Source organism: Meleagris gallopavo, chromosome 3, assembly GCF_905368555.1.
Source record: "Meleagris gallopavo chromosome 3, MGAL_WU_HG_1.1, whole genome shotgun sequence".
NCBI lineage: Eukaryota > Metazoa > Chordata > Aves > Galliformes > Phasianidae > Meleagris > Meleagris gallopavo.
In genome coordinates, this window is record NC_139406.1 from 13,338,511 (window position 1) to 13,360,473 (window position 21,963).

The 21,963-nt window shown below is 35.6% G+C and overlaps 1 protein-coding gene across 1 annotated transcript in view; it reads right to left on the reverse strand.

Annotated features, from left to right (window-relative positions):
* Window positions 1-21,963, reverse strand: part of EXOC2 (exocyst complex component 2) — a 129,375-nt gene that overhangs the window by 91,395 nt on the left and 16,017 nt on the right. Inside the window, exons 3-6 of the mRNA XM_085220289.1 lie at window positions 19,569-19,745; window positions 17,012-17,138; window positions 7,778-7,891; window positions 3,330-3,454 (exon numbers count right to left, since the gene is read on the reverse strand). Of these exons, the coding sequence (XP_085076415.1) occupies window positions 3,330-3,454; window positions 7,778-7,891; window positions 17,012-17,138; window positions 19,569-19,745 (543 nt within the window). The remainder of the gene's footprint in view (window positions 1-3,329; window positions 3,455-7,777; window positions 7,892-17,011; window positions 17,139-19,568; window positions 19,746-21,963) is intronic.

Here is a 21,963-nt window from a genome sequence, read left to right on the forward strand (position 1 = left end):
TTCTGCTAAAGAGCTTGAATTCCATAGTTACTTGCCTAGACAGTATCTTGTTTGCTCTTCTTTTGATTTTGTTTGTTTTTAATTTTGCATCTGACCTATTCCTCCAGAAACAATTCTAGTAACGCTCATCCTGAATTCTTTGCACTTTTCCTTTGAGGAAAATGTAGTAACGAAACACTTTGGAGAAAAGCCATGACATCTGCCATGAAAGCTGGGTGACTGTGTCAAAGATTTCCATTTTTCTTGCTGCTACTGGAACATTCTTGACATGCAACTTAGCCGTTGCTTTTGACAGTAGAGCTCTCTCAAAAGAAGTAATTTTTTTTTTCCACTTAAACTCCCTCAAGAACATTCTGCATAAGGGGGAAGAAAGGGCAAACAAGTAATTCTGAACTACAAACCTGAAATTCAAATGCAGTAAGTTTATTTAGACTGAAAAGAATCCAAAACACTTCTGCATGTGCCAATTAATAGGAAATCTCAGAAGAAAAATGCATGTTAAAATACCAGAAAAGACAGTTGTGATCTGCAATGCGTTCTCATGAACAATTTAGTCTCAGAAGTTAACAACTAAAGCATTAGTTTTTATATTCCTTGAATTCCAGTGTTACATCTTTGAATGTATAGATATTGAAGATATTAAGATCTGAAGTCTCCGAATTTCTTTTACAATATCAAAGTCATTCTCTTTCTTTCTTAGTACTATTTTAATTCAGCATTTACAACAACTCAAGATATAAGTCTGCTTTCTTTTGAATATTTAAGGGAGGTTACTGTGAGGAAGACAAAACAAGACATTTTGGTTACAGATTAAAAGTGGCACCAATCACGAATCATTCCAAATTTTTAAGTTCGTAATTCATTTGAAGGACTACATGGATAAACTCTAATTTTAGGTAAAATAAACATGGATAAGAGATGCCAAACACTATTACATCTATCAAAAGTTAAAATTCAGAACGGAGCACTTAGTGAAATAAATAATTTTGCTTTCTCTATTATTTCATTAGTATTTTTTTCACATTCCAAATAGCTGTTTGGCCTCTCTATTTATCAGTCAAGCAGTTTACAAAGACAAGAAGCCTCTATTTTAATAGACGGGACAAGAAAAAAAAATAGTGTCCTTTCTAGAAAAGCCACAATATTTATGATTTGCATTAACTTTCCGTAAATGCTACTAAGTCTTCACTAGTCCAAAAAATAATCTTAGAAGGTAACACATATTCATCTGCTTTTTTTCCATAGCAGTAACTGTTGGGAAATAAAACTAACTCAGTATCCTTGGGAGTATTTAATAGATTTGGATGTGAGAAACAAGCCACATTTTTATAATTGTTCAGGATAATTTAGGGTTTTTAACTATTACAAAAAAGTAGCACTTCGGATTTTCAAGATACTGAAGAAATCCGATTAAAAATAGCCTAATCTCAGTTTGAATTCTTAGCACTTAATAAAAAATTGGTTAAAACCGAGTTAAAAAATGCCACACACTCATTCTTCCTCATGTCTTTTCATATGACTACCACCTTTACTATTTCTACCAAAACCTTCAATTCTTCTCTTCCGTTACTGAAGTCTTATCTAAATTTAGGGCATAGTTTTCAAAACTGATCTGTATCAGCTCAGTTCTGGATGGGGCAAAAGAGATAGTAAGAAGTTAAGATCTGTTGTGAGAAGAGTTGTCAGATTTCTTAAAATGAGATCTTTCCTCTCAAAGCATACACATCTGCATCTGTGGAAAAGAAGTTATCTAAGAATGATTAAATTAGGTGGATAGACAAAAGCTATCAACCACTTGGGAAAATACTGTCATCTGAAGGTCATGTCGCAGGTCTTAATCTTGGGCAGGACTATGAGTGGAATACCAAGTGAAACGGTACTTCTTTCCCTTCTTCCTGAGACACAGAAGTGGATATCAGGTGGTTAGTAAGTGGCCTCTAAGTAGGGCAACAGAAAAGCAGTATTTATCCAAAGCAGTGTTCTCAAAACCAACAGAAGTGCTAGCTTGAGTGAAGCTATGAAGAGATGGATAGAAGTTTACTTAGTCTATGGTACCCATAATACAGAATGAAAAATGGAAATCCTTCAATACACGAGGGCTGCTCTGAAAGTAATGCCTCCTAGTTTATGATGCTGGCCCACAATATCAGTGGTGGATGTTGATGACATGGCAATACAAGTTGAACCTTCCCACCAATATTCCATTTCATTTTGTTGCCATGTGACAGATGGCAGCAGAGGGGCAATCTGACAAAACAGTGGGACACAAGTGCATATGAAGCAAAGATATGAATTCCTCTATGTGGAAAAAGTGGCACCCCTTGACATTTGTTGATGCTTGCTGAATATTTATGCAGACCATGAGATGTCACCACAGTGAAGTGGTAGGCTGTGTTTCAGCAGTGGTGACAGCATCAGTGGGTCACCTGCACTGGAGAAGATTTTTTACGAGCACGGCATGCAGACTTTTATATATCGCTGGCAAAAATGTGTAGCTAATGGTGGTGACTACATTGAAAAAGTGTTTTGTAGATGAGAATTTGCTTGATCAAATAATGGTATTCTTTTTGTACCAGATTCCGTGGAAATAAGTAGAAGGCATTACTTTCAGAGCAACTTATGAATAATAGTTACACTGTACACACGTATGCTGCATAGTAGTAAACATCAAAGCCATTGGAAATGGCCCACTAGAGTCACTTTCTTAGCCAGCACAGTCCTTGTCAGCAGGTACTGTAGTCCTATCTAGTTACACTTTTACCTGAGAGACATTTTATGTTTCAAGTAAATGTGGATGTATTTACGCATATAGACATAAATACACACACACACACACACACAACTATGTATACAGAGAAAGACAACTAAATGTAATCTCCTTAGTGTGCCATTTTTTCTGTGCTAAACAGAATATAAAAGTGGAAAAATTTCCTAAATCTGTGGGTACTAAATTTTCATATAAATAACACAGTCTGATTATGGGATAAGCATCATGGAATAGAAGCTTTTATGTTCCTGTAGTCTGTAAAACATATTAATAACATTTCTTGTTCCACATTTCCTCACTTTTCTGGATTTGTGGGGTATAGTTTCAAAAAAAAAAAAAAAAAAAAAACACCTTCAATTCCTGTCATACTTTCTGTGCCATCATTTGCAAATATACCATAGCAATAAGCTAGCCTGTCTCAGCTTATGATCAAAGTAACACAGAGATCAGACTTGTATGCTTCCAGAAAAGACTGCAAAGAACAATGTTTTTAATATTAAATTCAACCACATGTGCAGATACAAACTTTTCATTTATACCATATTTACTAAGTAAAATTTACCTGACAGAGCATCTTGTGCTTCAAAAAATGTGCTGAGACCTCCTTTCACATAAGCCAGACTCCCCTCACTTTTCTTGTTTGCTTGTTTCTTCAAGTGCACAACAGCCATTTTGAGCTGATCAAAACTGAAAAGAAAAACCAAAACGCATCATTGCATTCAAACAACAAATAAGGTCACCTAATGAATAAATAGAACAAGTTACTTGGAAAATAAAGACAGCCACTGCTGCGTAAGCTGTTAAAGAGAGCAATTACTAACTAGTTTGATTCATGATAATCACTATTTACTCTTAGTCTGAAACATGGTGGGTTATTTTTTTTCAGTTTTGTTTTTAATTTTTAAACTTAAATGGAAGGTTCCAATTGCATGAAATGGAATTCAATTTTTATGGCACAAACTAGTTAAGAAATTTCTTCTAAGTACGCATCACTGCTCTTAGCTAACTGCCTTTATTGCATGAAATAGGTGCTAGTAAGCTACACTTAGTACACTATACTGACTACTGCAATATTAGAAGTTTCTTTAGTATTGACATTTAAGTACAGATTTGTCCACAAAACGTTTACATTTTCTGAATTGCTTCAATATTTTTATGCCAGTTTGCAAAAATAGCTAGGAGTCAAAGATAATACTGGTGCAAACATACAGAAAAACTGAATGGATTACTGTGTTATGAAATCAAGTGCTTTCGTAGGAGGCCCACTGATTTTTTTTTTTTTTGAGGGGGCTTCGAAGTACTACTACAATACTACTATTCAACTTATTATTTATATAATCAGTTTCTTTTCACCTTCGTTTCCTAATGTTTCTAGACTATTTTCAGTCTATATTTGATTTCACATTTTTATCTTTCACAAATAGCTGCAATATCATGGAATCATTGGATGGCGTGGGTTGCAAGGGATCTCCACGATCATCTAGGTCCAACCCTTCTGCCATGGGCAGGGTTGCCATCCACTAGATCAGGCTGCCCAGGAACCTCTTAAGTCTGCTGTTGAACACTTCCAGGTATGGCGCATCCACAACTTCCCTGGACAGCCTGTGCCAGTGCCTTCCCACCCTCTGAGTGAAGAATTTTTTTCTCATTAGTTACGTTCCTAGATTCGTTATAAAAGCACAATGACAAACAAACTCAGAAATGCAAACACATGATTTTCACCTTTAAAAAGTCTTTTATCCTACCTGTAGGACAAACCCATCTCCCTAATACAAAAGAATCAAATGTAAAAACTACACCGTATCTCTGGGTGCAGAAGAAAACAATGAATTAAGGAAATTAAGATATACAGCAATTCCACCAATAGCCTTTGTCCATTTGAAACAGAAGATACGGTAAGAAAAAAACAAAACAAAAAACTTTAGATCAGGCAGTAAGGAGGCTATCACCACCTGCAGGGGGATTAAAAAAAAAAAAGAACACTGGTGCACTTTACTTTTTATACCAACAATGTCACAACATTTCTGCTGTATTTCCTGTTTCCATCTGCATATTACTCAATGATTGGATTAGTCTACTTGGGCATACAAGAAGTACTTACCACCAGCTTTTTCAAACTAACAAAAATCTGTACAGGATCCTTTTTAAGCCCTGTTTCACGTTATCTGATGATCTAATTGTATGTCTAAATAGTTTATTTATATTTGTCAGGCTGTTGCTGGGGAAAAAAAAATAATAAAACGCTATTTTGATTACTTAAAAAGAATTTCCTTAAAGGAAAAAACATACATAAGCTAAGCAAAACATGGGTGCACCACACATTTAGCACTTCCAATACCTGAGGTTACATAGAGGACAAGAACTAAATCTTTCCTCTGTATTTCCTGTACAGCAGCACAAATTATACAGGGCAAATAATTCAAATTAATAGCAACAGAATATTTCTAAAATAAGACATTTTCAAGCGGGAAAAAAACTGTTTCTTAAAGATACAGTTAGACTCAAAACATGGTTAGATTTATCCTATCTTTTGAATCATTCTTCTATTTAATGTTTCCAAACTTTCTGAATTTTCAATGCTAAAATTTTAAATTTTCTAAAGCAATATGAATCTTATTATTTTACTAGACTGAGGTGACCGTGACTTAAAAGCTGTTGATATTCAAATACAAATTTAAAGGTGTTCTCCCCCCTACCCCCAAGATTAAAAATTTATGCTGATACTTGAAAACAAAACAAGACAAACAAAAAACAACGAAACAACATTGAAAATATTTCTTAATAGGAAGCTTCATGTTAAGACGACAATGGACTTTTTGGTGTAGTACAGGGTAAAATGGGACCATACAAGGTAACATCAATTCATAGTACTTACCATCAGCAAAATCAGTGTTTTTGCTGACACCTCCTCTTATTAGAGATGCAACCATTACATTATGCTGCTGTTTATATTCCATGGTAATAAGAATCAATTTACTTTGCTAACTAGTATTTATGGCATATTTCAAACACCAGATCATTGTCTGTACTACCATCACCTAACTCTGGGTCATTCCACAAAAACTGCTTTGCATCCCACCATGTTGCCCTTTCAGGAAATATCGAGGAGGTTAAAATCTTCTACAAGAAGCAGGGCGAGCTCTATGGAGAGAGATTATCTCAAGTCAATTAAACATTATTTTGTTTACTTCCTCATCTTACTGTAATGTCACCTTTCCTGGTCTCTTCAGCCAGCACTCAACCATCCTGCTACCCATTCCACTACGATAGAAAATTTTCAAGTTGCTCATTCACAAAGATCAAGTCCTTGTCATTTTTTACCCAGGCATCTTCCCCAGAAAGCCTGTTTGTATCCATCACAGAACTCCAGGGCTACCCCATTTTACTCCAGTAATGTTCTTGTCTAAATCTACGTGTGGAGCTAGAGTTCCCCTTACTTGTTTCCCAGACCGTAAGCATGTAAAGTCACTTGAAGCTGGGCACTTTCAGTTGGTTTTGACTTTCTCAGCAGCTCTCTCAGTTCCATCGTAGAGCCATACACGCAGCACTCTGATCTCTGTACCTTCAGATATCTACAAGCTGCTATCACAATTACCTGACATTTCCAATTTGAAGTTTTTGTCACAAACTGCAAATCCGCTGGCAAAAAACGTTTCCCTTTCATTATTTTAGATGAATCACATTTCTCACTGACAGCCCTTATTCATCAATAGAAAGTCCATGGTTATAGAAGTAAAGGAAGTGAAAAATGCCACCTCTCAAACTAGTTCTACAACCAGCTGTGAACCTACAGGATGCATCCACTACTACTCAACCTTTCTACGCTTCACCTGTAAATCAAAGAAAATACCTGGGCCCCCATGTTCTTCATCTTTGTAGCCAGAGCTTTGCAATCACTTTGTCCTCCATCTCTCTATATCTGTCCTACATCTCTCTTGGCAGTGTTACAGCTACCCACATAAATGAGCAACACAATGGCAAAGCTTACAGCAAACTTCTTAAAAACACATCAAAAGTTGATTGTTCTTTCTTACTGTATTGTCTTCTCAGCTTTATAAAAACCTAATGGTTTCTGAAGAAGTGATTTTGTTGTGTTAAATACAATTAAATCACCCTTCTTTTAGTTACTTATTTCAAAAGATACCACCTTTGTGTGTATATTAGGTAACAATGATCTCTCATTGTTTTGACTTCTTTATCTACCATAAATTGAGAGTAAATTAAATTATTTCCCAGGTAGATCAATGGAGATATCTTTGAGCTCTTAGAACAAACCAAAACATATTCCTTCCCCCTTGCAAAAACAAAACACCAAACCACCTGATCTTATAATTACACAAGGTACTTCCCTTCAGACTGCTAATCAGAATACTCAATGGAAAGCAAAATTCATCCTCCAGGAAAAATGGCTTCAAGCATTATCTGAACACCAACAAACAGAAGTTTCATAACTCACACATGCAGAAGTATACATGTGAGGTAACTGTGTAAGCACACATTACTGTGTATGAGATATAATAATGAAGAACTGTCAAGATTTTTAAGATTTACACCCCAAATTTACTCAGTTGTCCATCTTCTTCCTACTGCAGCATTTTCCATAGAAGTTAACTTGAAGCTGATGGATATCACTAACAGTTTTACTCTTAGTCTGTTTAGCATCCTCATCCTGAGCCTCTAGTCATAAGTTAGCATCTGGAATTTCCACTCAAATCCATGTTACTTAATTTCTTTGTTCATAGAGGTATGCAAGTCTGAAGCAAGGCAACTGCCATCACACACAGAAAAAAAATTAGGCCACAAATCAAGTCTGGTTAAAACTGATATTCCCATCGTGAACACATTGAGCAAACTGTCCTTGTTGATTCCAGTCTAAAGCCAAACAGAAATACCACAGACAGTAGAGACTACAGGTATGTTACTTTAATGTCAATCACCAATGACACACCTACTATACAAGAAAATCTATTTGATGCTTTTAAAGCAATTATTCATATAGTAGCAACAAACCTTGTTGTTGAATGATTCTCAATCAGGTACCATGCAGCAGAGAAGTTTTCACTAGTGAAATCAGCACTCATCCCAGGGAACAGCATCTCTAAATCTTTTTGAGGAAATCTGCCTCTGAAAAATGAATATTCATTACTTCAGTAAGATGCACTATGATGAATTGTTTACAGTTTAAAAAGTTGTATAAAACAGCTCAAGTTCCAACAAAATGTAAATACAAACTTGCAATTCACAAATAAAAATAAATCTGGTATTTCAGATGCAGTATGACTGGGAATGAAAAGACTGAAATCTACACTAAGTAAAATCACTTCTATCATTTTGATTTTGTCACTGTGCATACGAAAGAAAGCACTGTCTATGCAAAATATCTTTAAAGAGAAGAACTGCTGCATTCAGAAAACAGGACAAACTCACTATGATACTACTAATATCCAAACATGGGATCATTATTGCTGAATATATTTTAAGTTAACTCTACCCTTTAAAAAGGGAAATATCTATACCAAGTACAGTAAATCAGAATATTCTCTATAATCTATGAACTAGTATCTATCTAACATGACAGGACATCATCAGGTCGACTACTTGTAAGTGATCTTCCATCATCCCCATCCCAGAGGCCAATCAATTTGCAGCAGCAGTCCATTTGTTTTTATTCAGTCTTACAATGCAGAGAGATAGCCTGTGAGCCAATTGCTTGTGAAAGCAGATTTCTGCAATGTTAGTTTTCAAATTACAAGCAGCTTTGAAGATACTCACATAGAAAATGCAATTCATTTGTTTTAAGTCAGTAGAATAAAAAAAAGTTAAATCACTTGTGATGAAAACACAACAGTATTTTTCTCAGTCCAGACACACACATAACACTTGGCCCAGCAAGTGTAATTAATTCACCGAGTTTATTAATTCCACTAAGGACACTTAATTTATCACCAAATGCACTTACCACTCTGTTCTTTACCACAATTTATATCCAATTTTGGGAAACTAATTTTGCCAAAGTAGCTTAAAGCCTAGTTATTTCATTTTCAGATTGCAAAGTCAATAAAATCCCTCTCTGATGCTCACAAGCTAGGTGAATTCTGCTATACAAAGTACTTTAGACATGAATGCAAAGCTGCAGTATCTTGCATTCAAGATCAAACCTGGGGGATGGGAGTCCATCCAGAATCTGGTATTGGAAATTACATTAAAAGTGTACAAGAAACTACCTGAATGGACTGCAAAGTGATGATTTGTTAGAAAGCTATTTTTATATATTTAGCCTAAACGTATATCAAGATGGCTAAAGTTGCTTTTAATACAAAACAAAAGACAAAACAAACAAACAAAAATCCAACAATTTAAATTAAGAAAATCTGAAGGCAAGTATGTTAAGTACAATTATACAGAAATAAAAGTTGTTTTCTCCAAGTTTCTATTCAAATCTAAAAGGTTATTAGCACATATAGGTTCACACAAGCACATACATAATGACACAGTACAGAAGTCATTCATCAGTAGCACCTGATTAGAACAAGGGTATGAAATGATACTTCTTCAAAATGAGAAGAATGTATCAAAGGAAACGCAAGGAAAAGTGATGAGAGATACAAGAAGTAGAGAGATAGGGAAAACTTTGTGAGAAACAAACACAGCAGTTAACAAAGATCCCAACATTTATCTCAATGAGCTCAATGAAAATAATGCAATAATGCAATATAAAAAATAATAATTAGTAGAGAGATTCAAGATTACCAATGACCTTGGTTTAACAAATGCCTGTTATGTTCCTTGAAACATACTTGAAGGCAATATCTTACTTTTCAAAGTATTCAAAAGTGCAGAAGAATTTACAGGACAGTGTTTCACATTTGATGACACATGTCATCCATGTTCAAAAATCTTTTTATATTAAATGCATATGTGATTGCACCTTTCTGGTATGATTTTCTCATAGTAAAAGAAAATCAAAACAGTAACAACAAAAAGCACTTTTGGTTACCTTGAATGAGATTATGAACTTTTTATAAACAATATAAAAGTGCAGGCAACACAATGCAGAAGCATAATTTTGTTCTTATTTTTCAGAACTTAAATATATTTCCCCAGAAGCCAACAGAAACAGATACAACACAGAAGGTATATACACTCAACAAATATACCATCACTGAACACTACTATTGCTACAAGACTCCAAGACATACACATGACAGTTTCAGCTTATGTATAAATTATGTAATTCCTAGAAAAAATATAAATACACTGAGATAAAGACCAATTATTTAGCTAGGGATGTAATAAATTCCTGCAAATGAGTTTTGCCCACAGACTGTGTGACAGAAACAAAGTTTTTTTCAGTTCAGTGTTTGACTGCATTGAAAAGTTATTGGAAGCCTTTTCCCAGCAGATGTATTTGTGTAGAGCCATAAATTAGCAATGAGTTTATGGCTGCTTTTATCTATGTGGACATTTTTTAGAGACAGTCACAACAGAGAAGAAACATGAACATGTATGTGTGTGGTAGGTTAACTATATGTTATACTCTATGATGTAGTACACTTATTTTTAATCATAAATTCTACCAGTAGTTTTTCCACTAACAGATATGGGTAGCTTGAACTGACTTGGTACAGCTGTCTTTGCAACAAGCTCACTAAGAAGTTCAATCTGAAAGTGACTGTATTTCTCAAATGTCTGGCCAGATGGACCTAGAAAGAGATTGACTACATAGACACAAGTATGTTTCATTAACTTCCATTAGTAAATTAAATAAATAAGTCCTTAGACGACGTTCTCATGAAAACTTGCTTACCATTTACTTATAAACAAGCACATATGTGACTTGAGAAGTATTTCTGTTTTACTCATTTTGACATCATAGGCTGAGCATGAACTGGTAGGAAAAGTTGAGATCACGCTAGCACACAGTGAGATTGTCGATTGCTTTTCTGTTGAATTGCTAGTTCCAGAGAAGTCAATTCAGGAAGCAACAACTCTTAATACTTTATCACTGATTAAAAAGCAATCACTGCAAAAGGAGCTGGCAACCAAAAAAGGAACCCAGAAAGAATTCAAGGAAAAGAAGTGGTAAGTTTAATGTACATGAAGATTCTGCTGAAAGTGTAAAGTCAGACAAATGCATAAAGGTAAAGTGAATTTATATACTTTCTGCTAGGCAGGCTATTTTACTTACTGCAAAGTCAGATCTTGTATTAAAGTTCTGGCTAACATTTTAAAGTAGTCTTATTCATTCCTCAGAACTATCAGGCCGTAACTTAAAACACAAGGGAATTAAAATTTTACGTACTGTTTATGTTCATGAGATAACCATAATATAAAGAAATTTGGTTTCAGGCAGCTGTATACTTTCACATTCCTCAAACATATTTTGACTACATGATTATACAGTCATGCAGTACTCCAATGGTCCTTGCTTCCATGTAAAGGGCACACAAATCTGCTTAGGATTCAAAATGCATTGGGTATAATCAATTCCCTTTGGTTACATCTGCCCAGCAATACAAGTTAATCCCTCCATCATCCCAAACTTAGGTTTTGTATAGTCCTTAAAAATCTTACTACAGAACTTGCACATATATAGAGCACTTATATTCTCCAGAGGTTTCAGATCAGCTGTGATCTCCAAAGGTAAATCACAGCCCTCAACCAATCACAATTTAGTATTAGAGAAAATTCTTGAGTCATGGGAACAGAAAGCAATGGATACAAAAAAAAAAAAAATTTATATAGATATAGATATATACACATATACATACACAGGGCTCTTGACTATGAATGCAACACTAAGTTGTAACTTCTGTAAAGATTATTTTGCTCCCAGAGTCTCGGTGTGTGTTTTCCAGCATACATGACAATGTACACCAATTAAAAGCAAGTCCAAAAACAGGACACAATGACCAAAAGGTAACTTGAACCTCAATTCCACAGGAGTTTATAGGTCAAAAGGAGCAACTTTAAATAAACACAGATCCTGAATAGCAACCAGCGTAAACATGTCAACCTAGAGCTACTCTACACTCCCTCTCTGTCTGGTACCAGACTTCTAGAAGCAGGCTTTGTACCAGCTGTACTCTGTTAATCCTGCACGCAAGAAGACCAGCGTAAGGGACACTGGAGTAGACTAAACAAGACAAGTCAAAAGGTACTAACAAAGATCCCTTCCTAAAGCAAAGACACAGATGCGCTCTGACAATTACTGTCTAATAGTGCTGGGTTTATCAGAAATATGACAACAAATGACAACCATATCTGAAAATGGCAGAATGTGGTAAAACTTATTAAGAGATTGATACGCAGATACCTAAAATTGTTCATCAGACTTACAAGTAGTAAACATTACTATTATTTTTAACAACATAAAAATACGACACACATTCTGCATTTCTCTCCTATAGGTTTCTTAGGTGCCACTGTGATAAAAGTTTCCACAAGTCTATCATATCCAAGAATGAAGTTTCATACAAGTCCTTTAAAAATAAACACGGTACCACAGGCTCCAGAAAGCCTCTTCCTATCTCATAGCAGCAAAATGATGTTTGCCATTAGATGGCAGCATAAGATCATCTCTTCCCTTTGGCAGATGAACCGCTTTGGAAGCTGGCGTGGGAAGAGGGAAGCATCTGTATTGAGTGGGTGGATATAGAAGTATGTGGAATGTACTTAACATGTCAGCATTTGCTTTCATGTAGGAGATGTATCCACCATAATGACCTCAGCTATGTGCAAAACAACAAACAATACTTAAATTTTTTCAAACTACTGCAGTTACTGCTTCGTGGAGAGGAGGTCTAACAGTGTATGTAGAGAAGGCAGGGAATCTCTCACATAAAGGACTTATGTGAGAGTGTAAGAATGTATGCAACACATCTGAGCAAGCAATTCATTCACAAGTCTTGGGCACATTCAAATTTTTCATCATCTGATTTTACTCAGAGCTCTTCTGAAACGTCTCACATATTTTCTTTCCTAGAACTGTTCAAAATTTAGGACACAGTCTACCACTCCGTTCCTTGTAACTATTTCAAAGAGTGAGAACCAGTCCAATTACTGCAACATCACTGTTACTGTTAGTATTTCCATGCCAACTTTCCACAGTTCTCAGATTGAGGTCACTACACCGAATACTCTTTCTCTTCCTGAAAGCTATTTAAGTCTCTTGTAAAGACTTCTGGCTACATCTCTGTAATACCACAGTCAGGAATAATCCTTGGGGCGGAGAGTGGCACAGACTTGCTTTGCAGTTAAAGCCAGATGATGATAGAAAACTAAGGCTTTAAGTCCTTACGGCATCCGGAAAACTAATAAAATAGAACTCAAATGTTAAACGTTTTAAATATCTGCTTTATAATGTGAAGGAAATATTTGATAGCAAGCAATGTGCATTAAGTGATAGCACTGTAACAAAACTTTATCGAATTTACAAAACAACTCTTAGAACTAAGCACAGTCTATATTAAAGTAAAATAATCTCAAAGGACAGGTGATCTACATCTTTCCAAACTGTCTTTTCTGTATCGTTTGCTGATGACTGACAACCACCTTCTGCAAGGAGAACTACTCTCTCTCTACTTGCAGACTACCCACTTCCTGCCATTTCTTCAATGTGCTCCCCTCAGCTCATTCCTCATCTTCTCATATCCATTCTCACTCTGTTTTTCCTCTTTTGTCCCTTCTTTAAAAGCCTTTTTTGTTTGTTTGTTTGTTCTTTGTTTTTTTTACTGCATTTGCACAAGTTTGGCACTCCTTTTCTTAACAGCCATGAGGCTGCAAGGCGTGGGATTTGAAATTCCACTAAATCAGACCAATATTAAATGTGTCAGCTTCAAAATTCAAATATATCCTAATCTACACACGTTAAAAATGGCTTAAAGATGCTAAAGGTATTAACAAAGGAGAATGCTATGAAATCTAGTCTGCTTGTACACACAATTGTTCTTCATCATATTAGGCTAATTTTAAAACATCCCAATATTTCAACAATTTTTTTTTAATCATTTCTAGTAAAAAATCATTCCCTTACCTAATAATGGTTAATACCAATAGCCTGCTTATCTACTCCCTTTCTTAATTTATAATTGCCCATCTTTCCACCACTGTGGAAAATATTTCTCCCTACTCACTCATCCTTCAAGTACTTGAAAACATGTTTAACTAAACAATACGGTATTAAAGATTATTTTATAAAAGCAAACATTGTTTTGCTTCAATTTTTGAAGAAAATTATGAAAAATTTCCCACTGGGGAGGCATTTAAAATTGCACACAGAACAATCCATCTATAGTCACGACTTTAAACATCATGCAGTTACCCACAGCACATGGGTAGCCCTGGTATTTCATGTCTTTTCCCATCTTTCTCTCCTCCCCGTGACTTCTCGTTCTCAGTCCCTCCACACAACTACTTGTAATGCTTCCCTCAAACTGCTCATTTTCAACAGTAGTTCTCACCATAATCTTCCTGTTTTGCCTCCACTCAAGTTGGAGGTCAGCAGACCACAAGCTTTAACTTGACATTCCACTTCCCCATTCCCCCCATGTCACAAAATGGTTTTTGTTTCCTACTTGTATTTATTTCTGACTTCCTTTTAATTTTGAGTGAAAAAGAAATGTGAGGTTTCATTAACATGCTTATCACTAATGCTTCCAAATAAAACCCTTAAAATATGGTATTATTAGTTTCTTATTTAACAACCATCCAAATAAATGACTCCAAGCTAATCCTAAACTGATCCTGTTCAGGTTTCTGGAAAACAATTCTTAACTTATCAAATTCACACTGTCATGGCTGTAAGAAGTATTAATTTTGGTTCTACATTTGAGTACCACATTAAACATTTTCTCAAAATGAGAGCAAGCTATAAGTAACTGCATCATAGCCAATGCATTTAATGAAAGAATTCTTGTGAGAAACACAAGAGGGCTGATGCAGCTGAACTGATTATCTTGACTTAAATCTCAGATAAAATTTGAAAAAGCTATTACAGGGCTCAATGAAGAATTAAAGCAGAGAAAAATAGTTTTAACGTCAGTCACAAACATTTCATACAATGTTTGAAAACATATTATACAGGCTTTAAGATTAAGTGCTTCAGTGAATAAGTAACCAGACACAGTTAATATATTGCCATTTAAAAGGAAACTTGCTACTGTCTGACTGATTAACAACTTAGCGTTATGCGATGCCAACAGAATAAATCAGACGGACTAAGGAAGTACCTAATTTAAACAACAACAATAAAAAGCCAACAAATCAATCAGTGGAGAAGAAAACCTGAGAAAATCTGCAGATAAAAGTTTTACTATAAGCCACATTTCTTTTCCCAACAGTATTTGCATCATCTGCTAACTTTATCACCAACAATTTTTATTAACAGTCAGTAAAAATATTAAGAAAGATTTTGTCATCTGGAGTTTGAAGACAAGCTTGTCAAGGAAGGTGCAAACAGAGGAACACTAGCAAACATTAGAAGATAGAGGTAAGATAAAGGAATCCGGGTCATCACTGCAGAATGAGCAGCCATGTCAGTAGCAAAAGTAGCAATTTAGCTAACCAGTGCCTCCTGGCTAGTTCACACTGTAACACTGTGTTATAAAAAATAATGATTGCTATTTTATAACCTGAATTTACAAACAGGCAATGGAGGGTAGCAGCAGACACAGGAGGTCTTCTGTAAGGATTCTGAAACACTGACCACAGTTCTAGACCATCAAGTTAACAGGGTTGGAAAACAGAAGATGAAAGAAGAATCAGTAAGAAATTATACCAAGAGGTTGGTGAATAATGCTTGAAACAGAAAACATCTCCAGCTTATTTTAAAAATACGGCTTAGTATTTTGAAAAGAAAAATATCTATTTTAAGTAGGAAGGAAATGAGCAACCAGAGTCAGGAAGCTGATGACAAATCCACTAGAAATCCCGTACAAATTTCAAGAAAAGTGTAGTTTCTCAACAAAACAAAGTAACAATGGACACAGTGGATGTATTTGCCTATGTGATGCCCTCAAATTATGACTGGATATCTTCTGAGAAAACAGTCAAATAATCACAAACCATTGGACTGATACAGAAATAACTGAAGTTTAAAATACACTGAGATGGCAAGACTTCGGACTAAACAGTCATATATTTACACAGATTTAAGAACTACTCCAACTCCAGTCATGTTTTCTCAGGATTCAGACTCAGACCTAAAACTATTAGGGTTTCAAAGGAGCAGTAATTCAGGTAATAAACAAAACCGGAGACAGCTGAGTTCTGTTACTAATAATATAACAGAAGACGTTGTCTATTGTGTTAAATAGTAAGAGGCACTGATTGAATAAAATTCCAAGCAATTACTAACACAGATACTGGCAAACCTCAAATAAGCAGAAATCATATCGGGAATTTTTAGCTACAGAAACATACAATTACATTACCCCACCTTTGTGGGAGAGGAATTATTCTGAAATCGTTTGCATTCTCCACCATCTGATTAAAAGGATCAATGAAATTGCACAAGTACTTGTCACAAATAGACTATTTAGAAGACGAGACTCTAGAGTCTAATTTTAAATCGCATTTATTCTTGCTAGAGTTACTTCTTGATAAGGATAAGTACTAACCATGTTGACATGTCTAGGAGTTGGTCAGGTTTGGAGCACAACCAGTGTCACTTTTAAAGCTCTATGATCCTGTTTATCAATTATCAGAAAGTTTCTATTTCAGAAAAAAGTCAAACTCCACCATACTTACGAACAAAAGTAAAGAACTCCATGGGTTGGAAAGTAGTATTAATAACTCAATAAAATAAACAAGTTGATGTGGTATAATAAATCACATTTTACAGTACAATTTTAGCAACATAAAGCAATCTAAACATTCTTAAAAGCCCCATTAAACTCAGATGCTCAGATGCTCCAGTAAGCATTCCATAACCACAATGTATAAATCCAAAGCCTTAGGTTATTTACCAGTCCTCAAAATATAAGCATCAGTGGAGTTCAACACATCAGGCTTTTAGATCCATAGTTTTTTTTTTTATCTACAGATCTAATTAATGATCCAAAAATGGATTGTAAAGCAGAAGAGACTGTGCACCAAGAACTGAGTCCCAAACACTATGCACTAAAGCACATGCATTTTTAAATCCCTTCCTGCTCTGTAAACTATTAAAACTTTTCTAAAATTTACAAAGACATATATAGAGAGAAACACTAAAAAAGTGGATTAAAGGCATTTGGTACTCACTTGTCTATCTCAATACCAAGCGGATTAGCTGGGCGTAGGGACAAAGGGGGAATCCCTTTGTTTCTGTCAGTGCGCATGTCGTAATAGTTCATTTCATCTACCCAGACAGCAGACTGATCCAAGATACCTAGAGAAAACAAAGCACAAATCCTTAAGAAAACAAGGACTGTCAAGCACTATCAAATTCTAACATACTGAACTAATTTGAAAGATCCTGATAAATATAAAATGGATGCCTAGGTAATATATTGGAAGTTACACTGCAAAACAACCTGGATACAATTAAGCTGAATTATTTTATTTTAGCTGTTAAAAAGGTATTAATAATGACTGGGCATCAAACATTACCTCTTAGAGAATGTACAGGTCCATATAAATTAAAAGCGTTTTAATAATAGCATATTAACATTTTCCATTCCTTCAAGTATTTTGATATCTGTCTTGTCATCAGCTATTGTGAAAACAAGTAATTAGCCAGCGGCCTTCCTACCTGCATATTTTAGGAAAGATCCCCTTTCTGTGTCACTAATAATGAAAAAGTAAGGTAGTTTTGGCCGCATGCCAAAATAGATGACTCGAGTTGGACAAGGGACTGGCCTTGTTTCCACAGCTTTACAGCAATGACAACAGGTAAAGGTTTGGCTCTGGCCAAAAAGGCAGCCAGCCATGTTCATCATCACCCCCTTCTTTAACATAAGATATTCAAGACGAGAAAATACCCAGTCCCCAATGTTGTTTTTTTGTTTGTTCTTTTAATATTAATTTTCCTCTCCCATGACCAAAAATTTCACCATTAATATCTGCTCGTTTCACCTTTCTAGAGGCCAGCTCCTAGTTCAGCTTAAAAGAAATAATGCTTTATTTAACTCCATTAGACTGCAGAGAGCAAAAGACAAAAACAGATATTCTTGTAGGAATCTTAGTGCTAGAAAAGATGACTAGACAACTTCATCAATAAGGTGCTCTGAAACAAATGTTTAAAATACAATATTTAAAATACAATGTTTAAAAGAGGTTATTAAGGCTACAGTACCTAGACTGCTTGACAACATAACTTTAATGCTTAAACACCACAAGAGAAATACTTGAGACCTTGGAGGGTAGCTTGAACTACAAATCAGAAACAATACTAAATATTCAGTTTTTCCTTTTCAAGACCAACTGTCAGCTCAGGATTTAGATCTAAAACTCATTATCTGGTTTATATTTTGAATTTACAAGAACTCTCTGAAAGTAATGCCTCCTATTCTATAATGATGGCCCACAATATCAGAGTCAGATGCTAATGGTACGGCAGCAGATCTTGAATCTTCACACCAATATTCCATTATATTCTGTCGTAGTGTTACAGATGGCAGCAGAGGGGCAGTCCAACAGCATGGAAGAGCGTATGAAACAAAGGGCAATGAATTTCTACTGACAGAAAAAAATGGCACCCACTGACATTCATCAATGCTTGCTGAACATTTATCAAGACCATACAATGGACGTGAACACAGCAAGGTTGTGGGTGGTGAGCTTCAGCAGAGGCAACAGCCATGTTCCATATGGCCATGTACTGCTGTCTCACCAAGAAATGAAGAGTACCTTGATGAACTCAGCTGCACAAATTGGCAGATTATGACCAGGAAACTCTGTACAGAGCTGAATATTGTCTTCAATGTGTTGGAAACAATGGTGACAACAATGGAATATTGTAAACGGGTGATCCTTCTGAATTTCCTGGCACCCAGGCAATCATCAATTCAGACCATTACATCGAGATGCTGACTAAGCTAAAGGCTCAAACTTCAGAATAAGGCCAAAGAAGACAATCTTTCTCTTACAAGACAATAATGCCAGGCTCCATACCAGTTTGAAGACCATGAAGTATACTACCAGTGTTGGCTGGACTGTCCTACTACACCCACCACATAGCCCAGATTTTGTACCTTCTTTTGGCATTTTGTTCAGGATGATGAATGATGGACTGCACTGGCAACATCTTCCTAGCAATGACACTGCCACAGCAGCTTAAAACAGAAAGTTACCTCTGCTGGTGCAGATTTGGCTAGCACTGCATGCAGGCTCTTGTTCATCAGTATGCAAAAACACATAGTTATGGTGGTGACTACGTTGAAAAATAGCGTTTTGTAGTTGGAAATTCGCTCTATCAAATAGAGCTATTGTATTTTTTGTATCTCTTGTTGTTTCCATGGAAATAAACAGAGGTATTACTTTCAGAGTGAACTATATATCTAGTAAATTAAAAAGCAGTATGAATATTTTCTGGATCTGTTGTGAATTTCCTGAAAATTTTACAAGTTTAGTGCTTCTGTTTACAAATAAAAAAGGACACTTTTCATTAGTCCTTGAGGATTTTATCAGGATACTGAGAAAGCAGGACTGATACCACAAATATCATTTGTACATTTTAATAATATACCCTGCTTTTTCTGGACAACTAAGGATTGTCTTGACATGGACCCATTTTAAACATACAATTCATTTATACAGGCATTCAATTATATTTTTGTCTAGCAACCAAAACAAATGCGAGTTTGAACAAGAGAAGTACCTATTTTTTCCGGTTTCAGCAGCTTGAAGGAAACAGTTGAAGTTCCTCTGCCACCAGATTTTGTAGTGACAATAATGTCTCCTTTGTCATTTTTAGCTTGTCCAACTCGACACACAATTTTACTAGCAGACATCCATTCAGCAGTGAGCAGACAATTGTGCCCACATATTGTTAAACCTAGAGGGAAGAAAAAAAAACAAACAAATTTCAAAAATCAACCTACTATGAATAAAAGTATCTTCTGAAATTCAGTAAGGCAAAAACATTTATGATGCTTCATGTATTTTAGACACAGACGTATGACCCTTCTCTAGTGCCTTACAAGCATCTACAGTTTAGGAGTCATGAATACATTTTTCAGATATTCCTCATGTGACTTCAGTCCTAGTGTCTTAGTGTCACTTGAGACTGTGCTACTTTGAGCTTATTTTAATCTCTTTCATCAGTTACGGAGCTACTGCAACTAAATAATATCCTCCATCAGCAAGACACAGACTACAGAACTGCTGTTCACCATTGCACACTGTAATACTGTAGAAAGTTTGCTCTGTGTGACCTGGCCCAGCAAAAAAACAAAGAACAACTGCTAACTGTTCCCAAAAAGACAATGTTTCTTCAAGTTTATTTAATGATACTTCTGCAGACACTGCAAAAAGATGATACTGGTTTAAAAAGAAAAAAAATGCTCCTTAACAATTATTCTGTCTTCATTTCTTCTGTATAAAATCTATGATTCTGCTGAATAGACTGCTGTTGTTGTATGCATATAAAAAAAACAGCCATGTGACATTCATTTGTCTCTTCCTCTATACTTTCTCATAATTGAAGTAGAAATGATGCATTCTGGAAGAAAAAATACAACATTTTATCCATCGACTCTTTGAAAGGGTAGATAACAGCAGAACAAGGGGAAATGATTTTAAGTTGAGGGAGGGAAGATTTAGGTTGGATGTTGGGGAAGTTCTTTACTATGAGAGTGGTGATGTGCTGGAACAGGCTGCCCAGAGAAGCTGTGGATGCCCCATCCCTGCAGGTGTTTGAGGCCAGATTGGATGGGGCATCCTGAGCAGCCTGGTCTGGTATTAAACTGGGAGGTTGGTGGTCCTGCCTGTGGCAGGGGGGTTGGAGATTCATGATCCTTGAGGACCCTTCCAACCCAAGCCATTCTGTGATTCTGTGACAAAGCTCTCTCACAGAGAAAGATTAGGGCATATTAAACACTGTGTCAGTGTTTAATTTTGTTAGTGTTTAGCATTTAATAATAGTTTTAACAACTAAGAGTCGATGTACACTTTAATATGAGTTCAGGTTTCCCTGAGGCTTCATATCTCATGTGGTCTGACCAATCAGACCAACTGACAAACCAATCTCATCAGTTCTGGTCAGATCAGGAGTCTGGCTCACGGAATAGAAAGATTTTTTTCCTTGGATCTACAAGCTTCACATTTCCAATTTGAACTTCTTTATCTTGAAGAATTAGGAAGCTCTTAAGATCTATAATATTGATACAAAAAGGTTCCTAATAGACTTGATTTGTAGAACAACTTCATTACCGTCTTCTTAAAAACACCCTTTACCATATGTCTAAAATGATAAGGCCATACTAGCGTGTTGGCTGTACTAGAATACGTTAGTCAGGCATAGCAGTTCTTTCCCTGTTGGTTTGGCTTGGCTAATTTCTAGAAAGCTATGACCAATTTAGCAAATACAGACAGAAAAGGATCAGCATATGTGGCTCAATACCAAAGCTTCGCACTTACTTTTCCTAACAATTTAAACCCCTGACATTACACAGCAGACAAATTTGGCAGCTTTCATGACTTTGTCAGACATTAAAATGCCCTACTCCCTGCCAAAATCTATTTTGAAAACAAAACCCAAAAAATAAAAAACAGAAAGGCCTTGAATCTTATTACTACTGAAGGAAATTTTACTTGAGCAAGGGCACGCGATGCATTTCTTACGCATGCCTGAAAGGAGGTGAAGGAAGCAAAAACAAACAAGCAAACTAAGTCTTTCAAAACAAAAACAATTTTGTTTGCTCTTTATTTGCAACATTTTAACCAGGCTAGAATATTTATTTTTTCAACAGATGGTGAAAAAAACACATATTTACGACGCGTGGCTTTTAACCTTATACTAAAATTATTAAATCTTTTGGTTTTATGTTTTCTCTCTGATTGGGAAATACACTGCAGCAGAAATTAAGACTAAGTAATAGCCTGACCATTCATAAAGACAGATTTTTCACCCTAGAGTTTAAAAAAAAAACCCTGAATTCTTAATATTAACATATTCATTTGAGTATAATCTAAGGTTGAGCAATTTGGTAGGGTAGAAGCTTTCAATAACAATTTTGAAGATCCTTGTATCAATTATTTCCCAGTCACTAGAG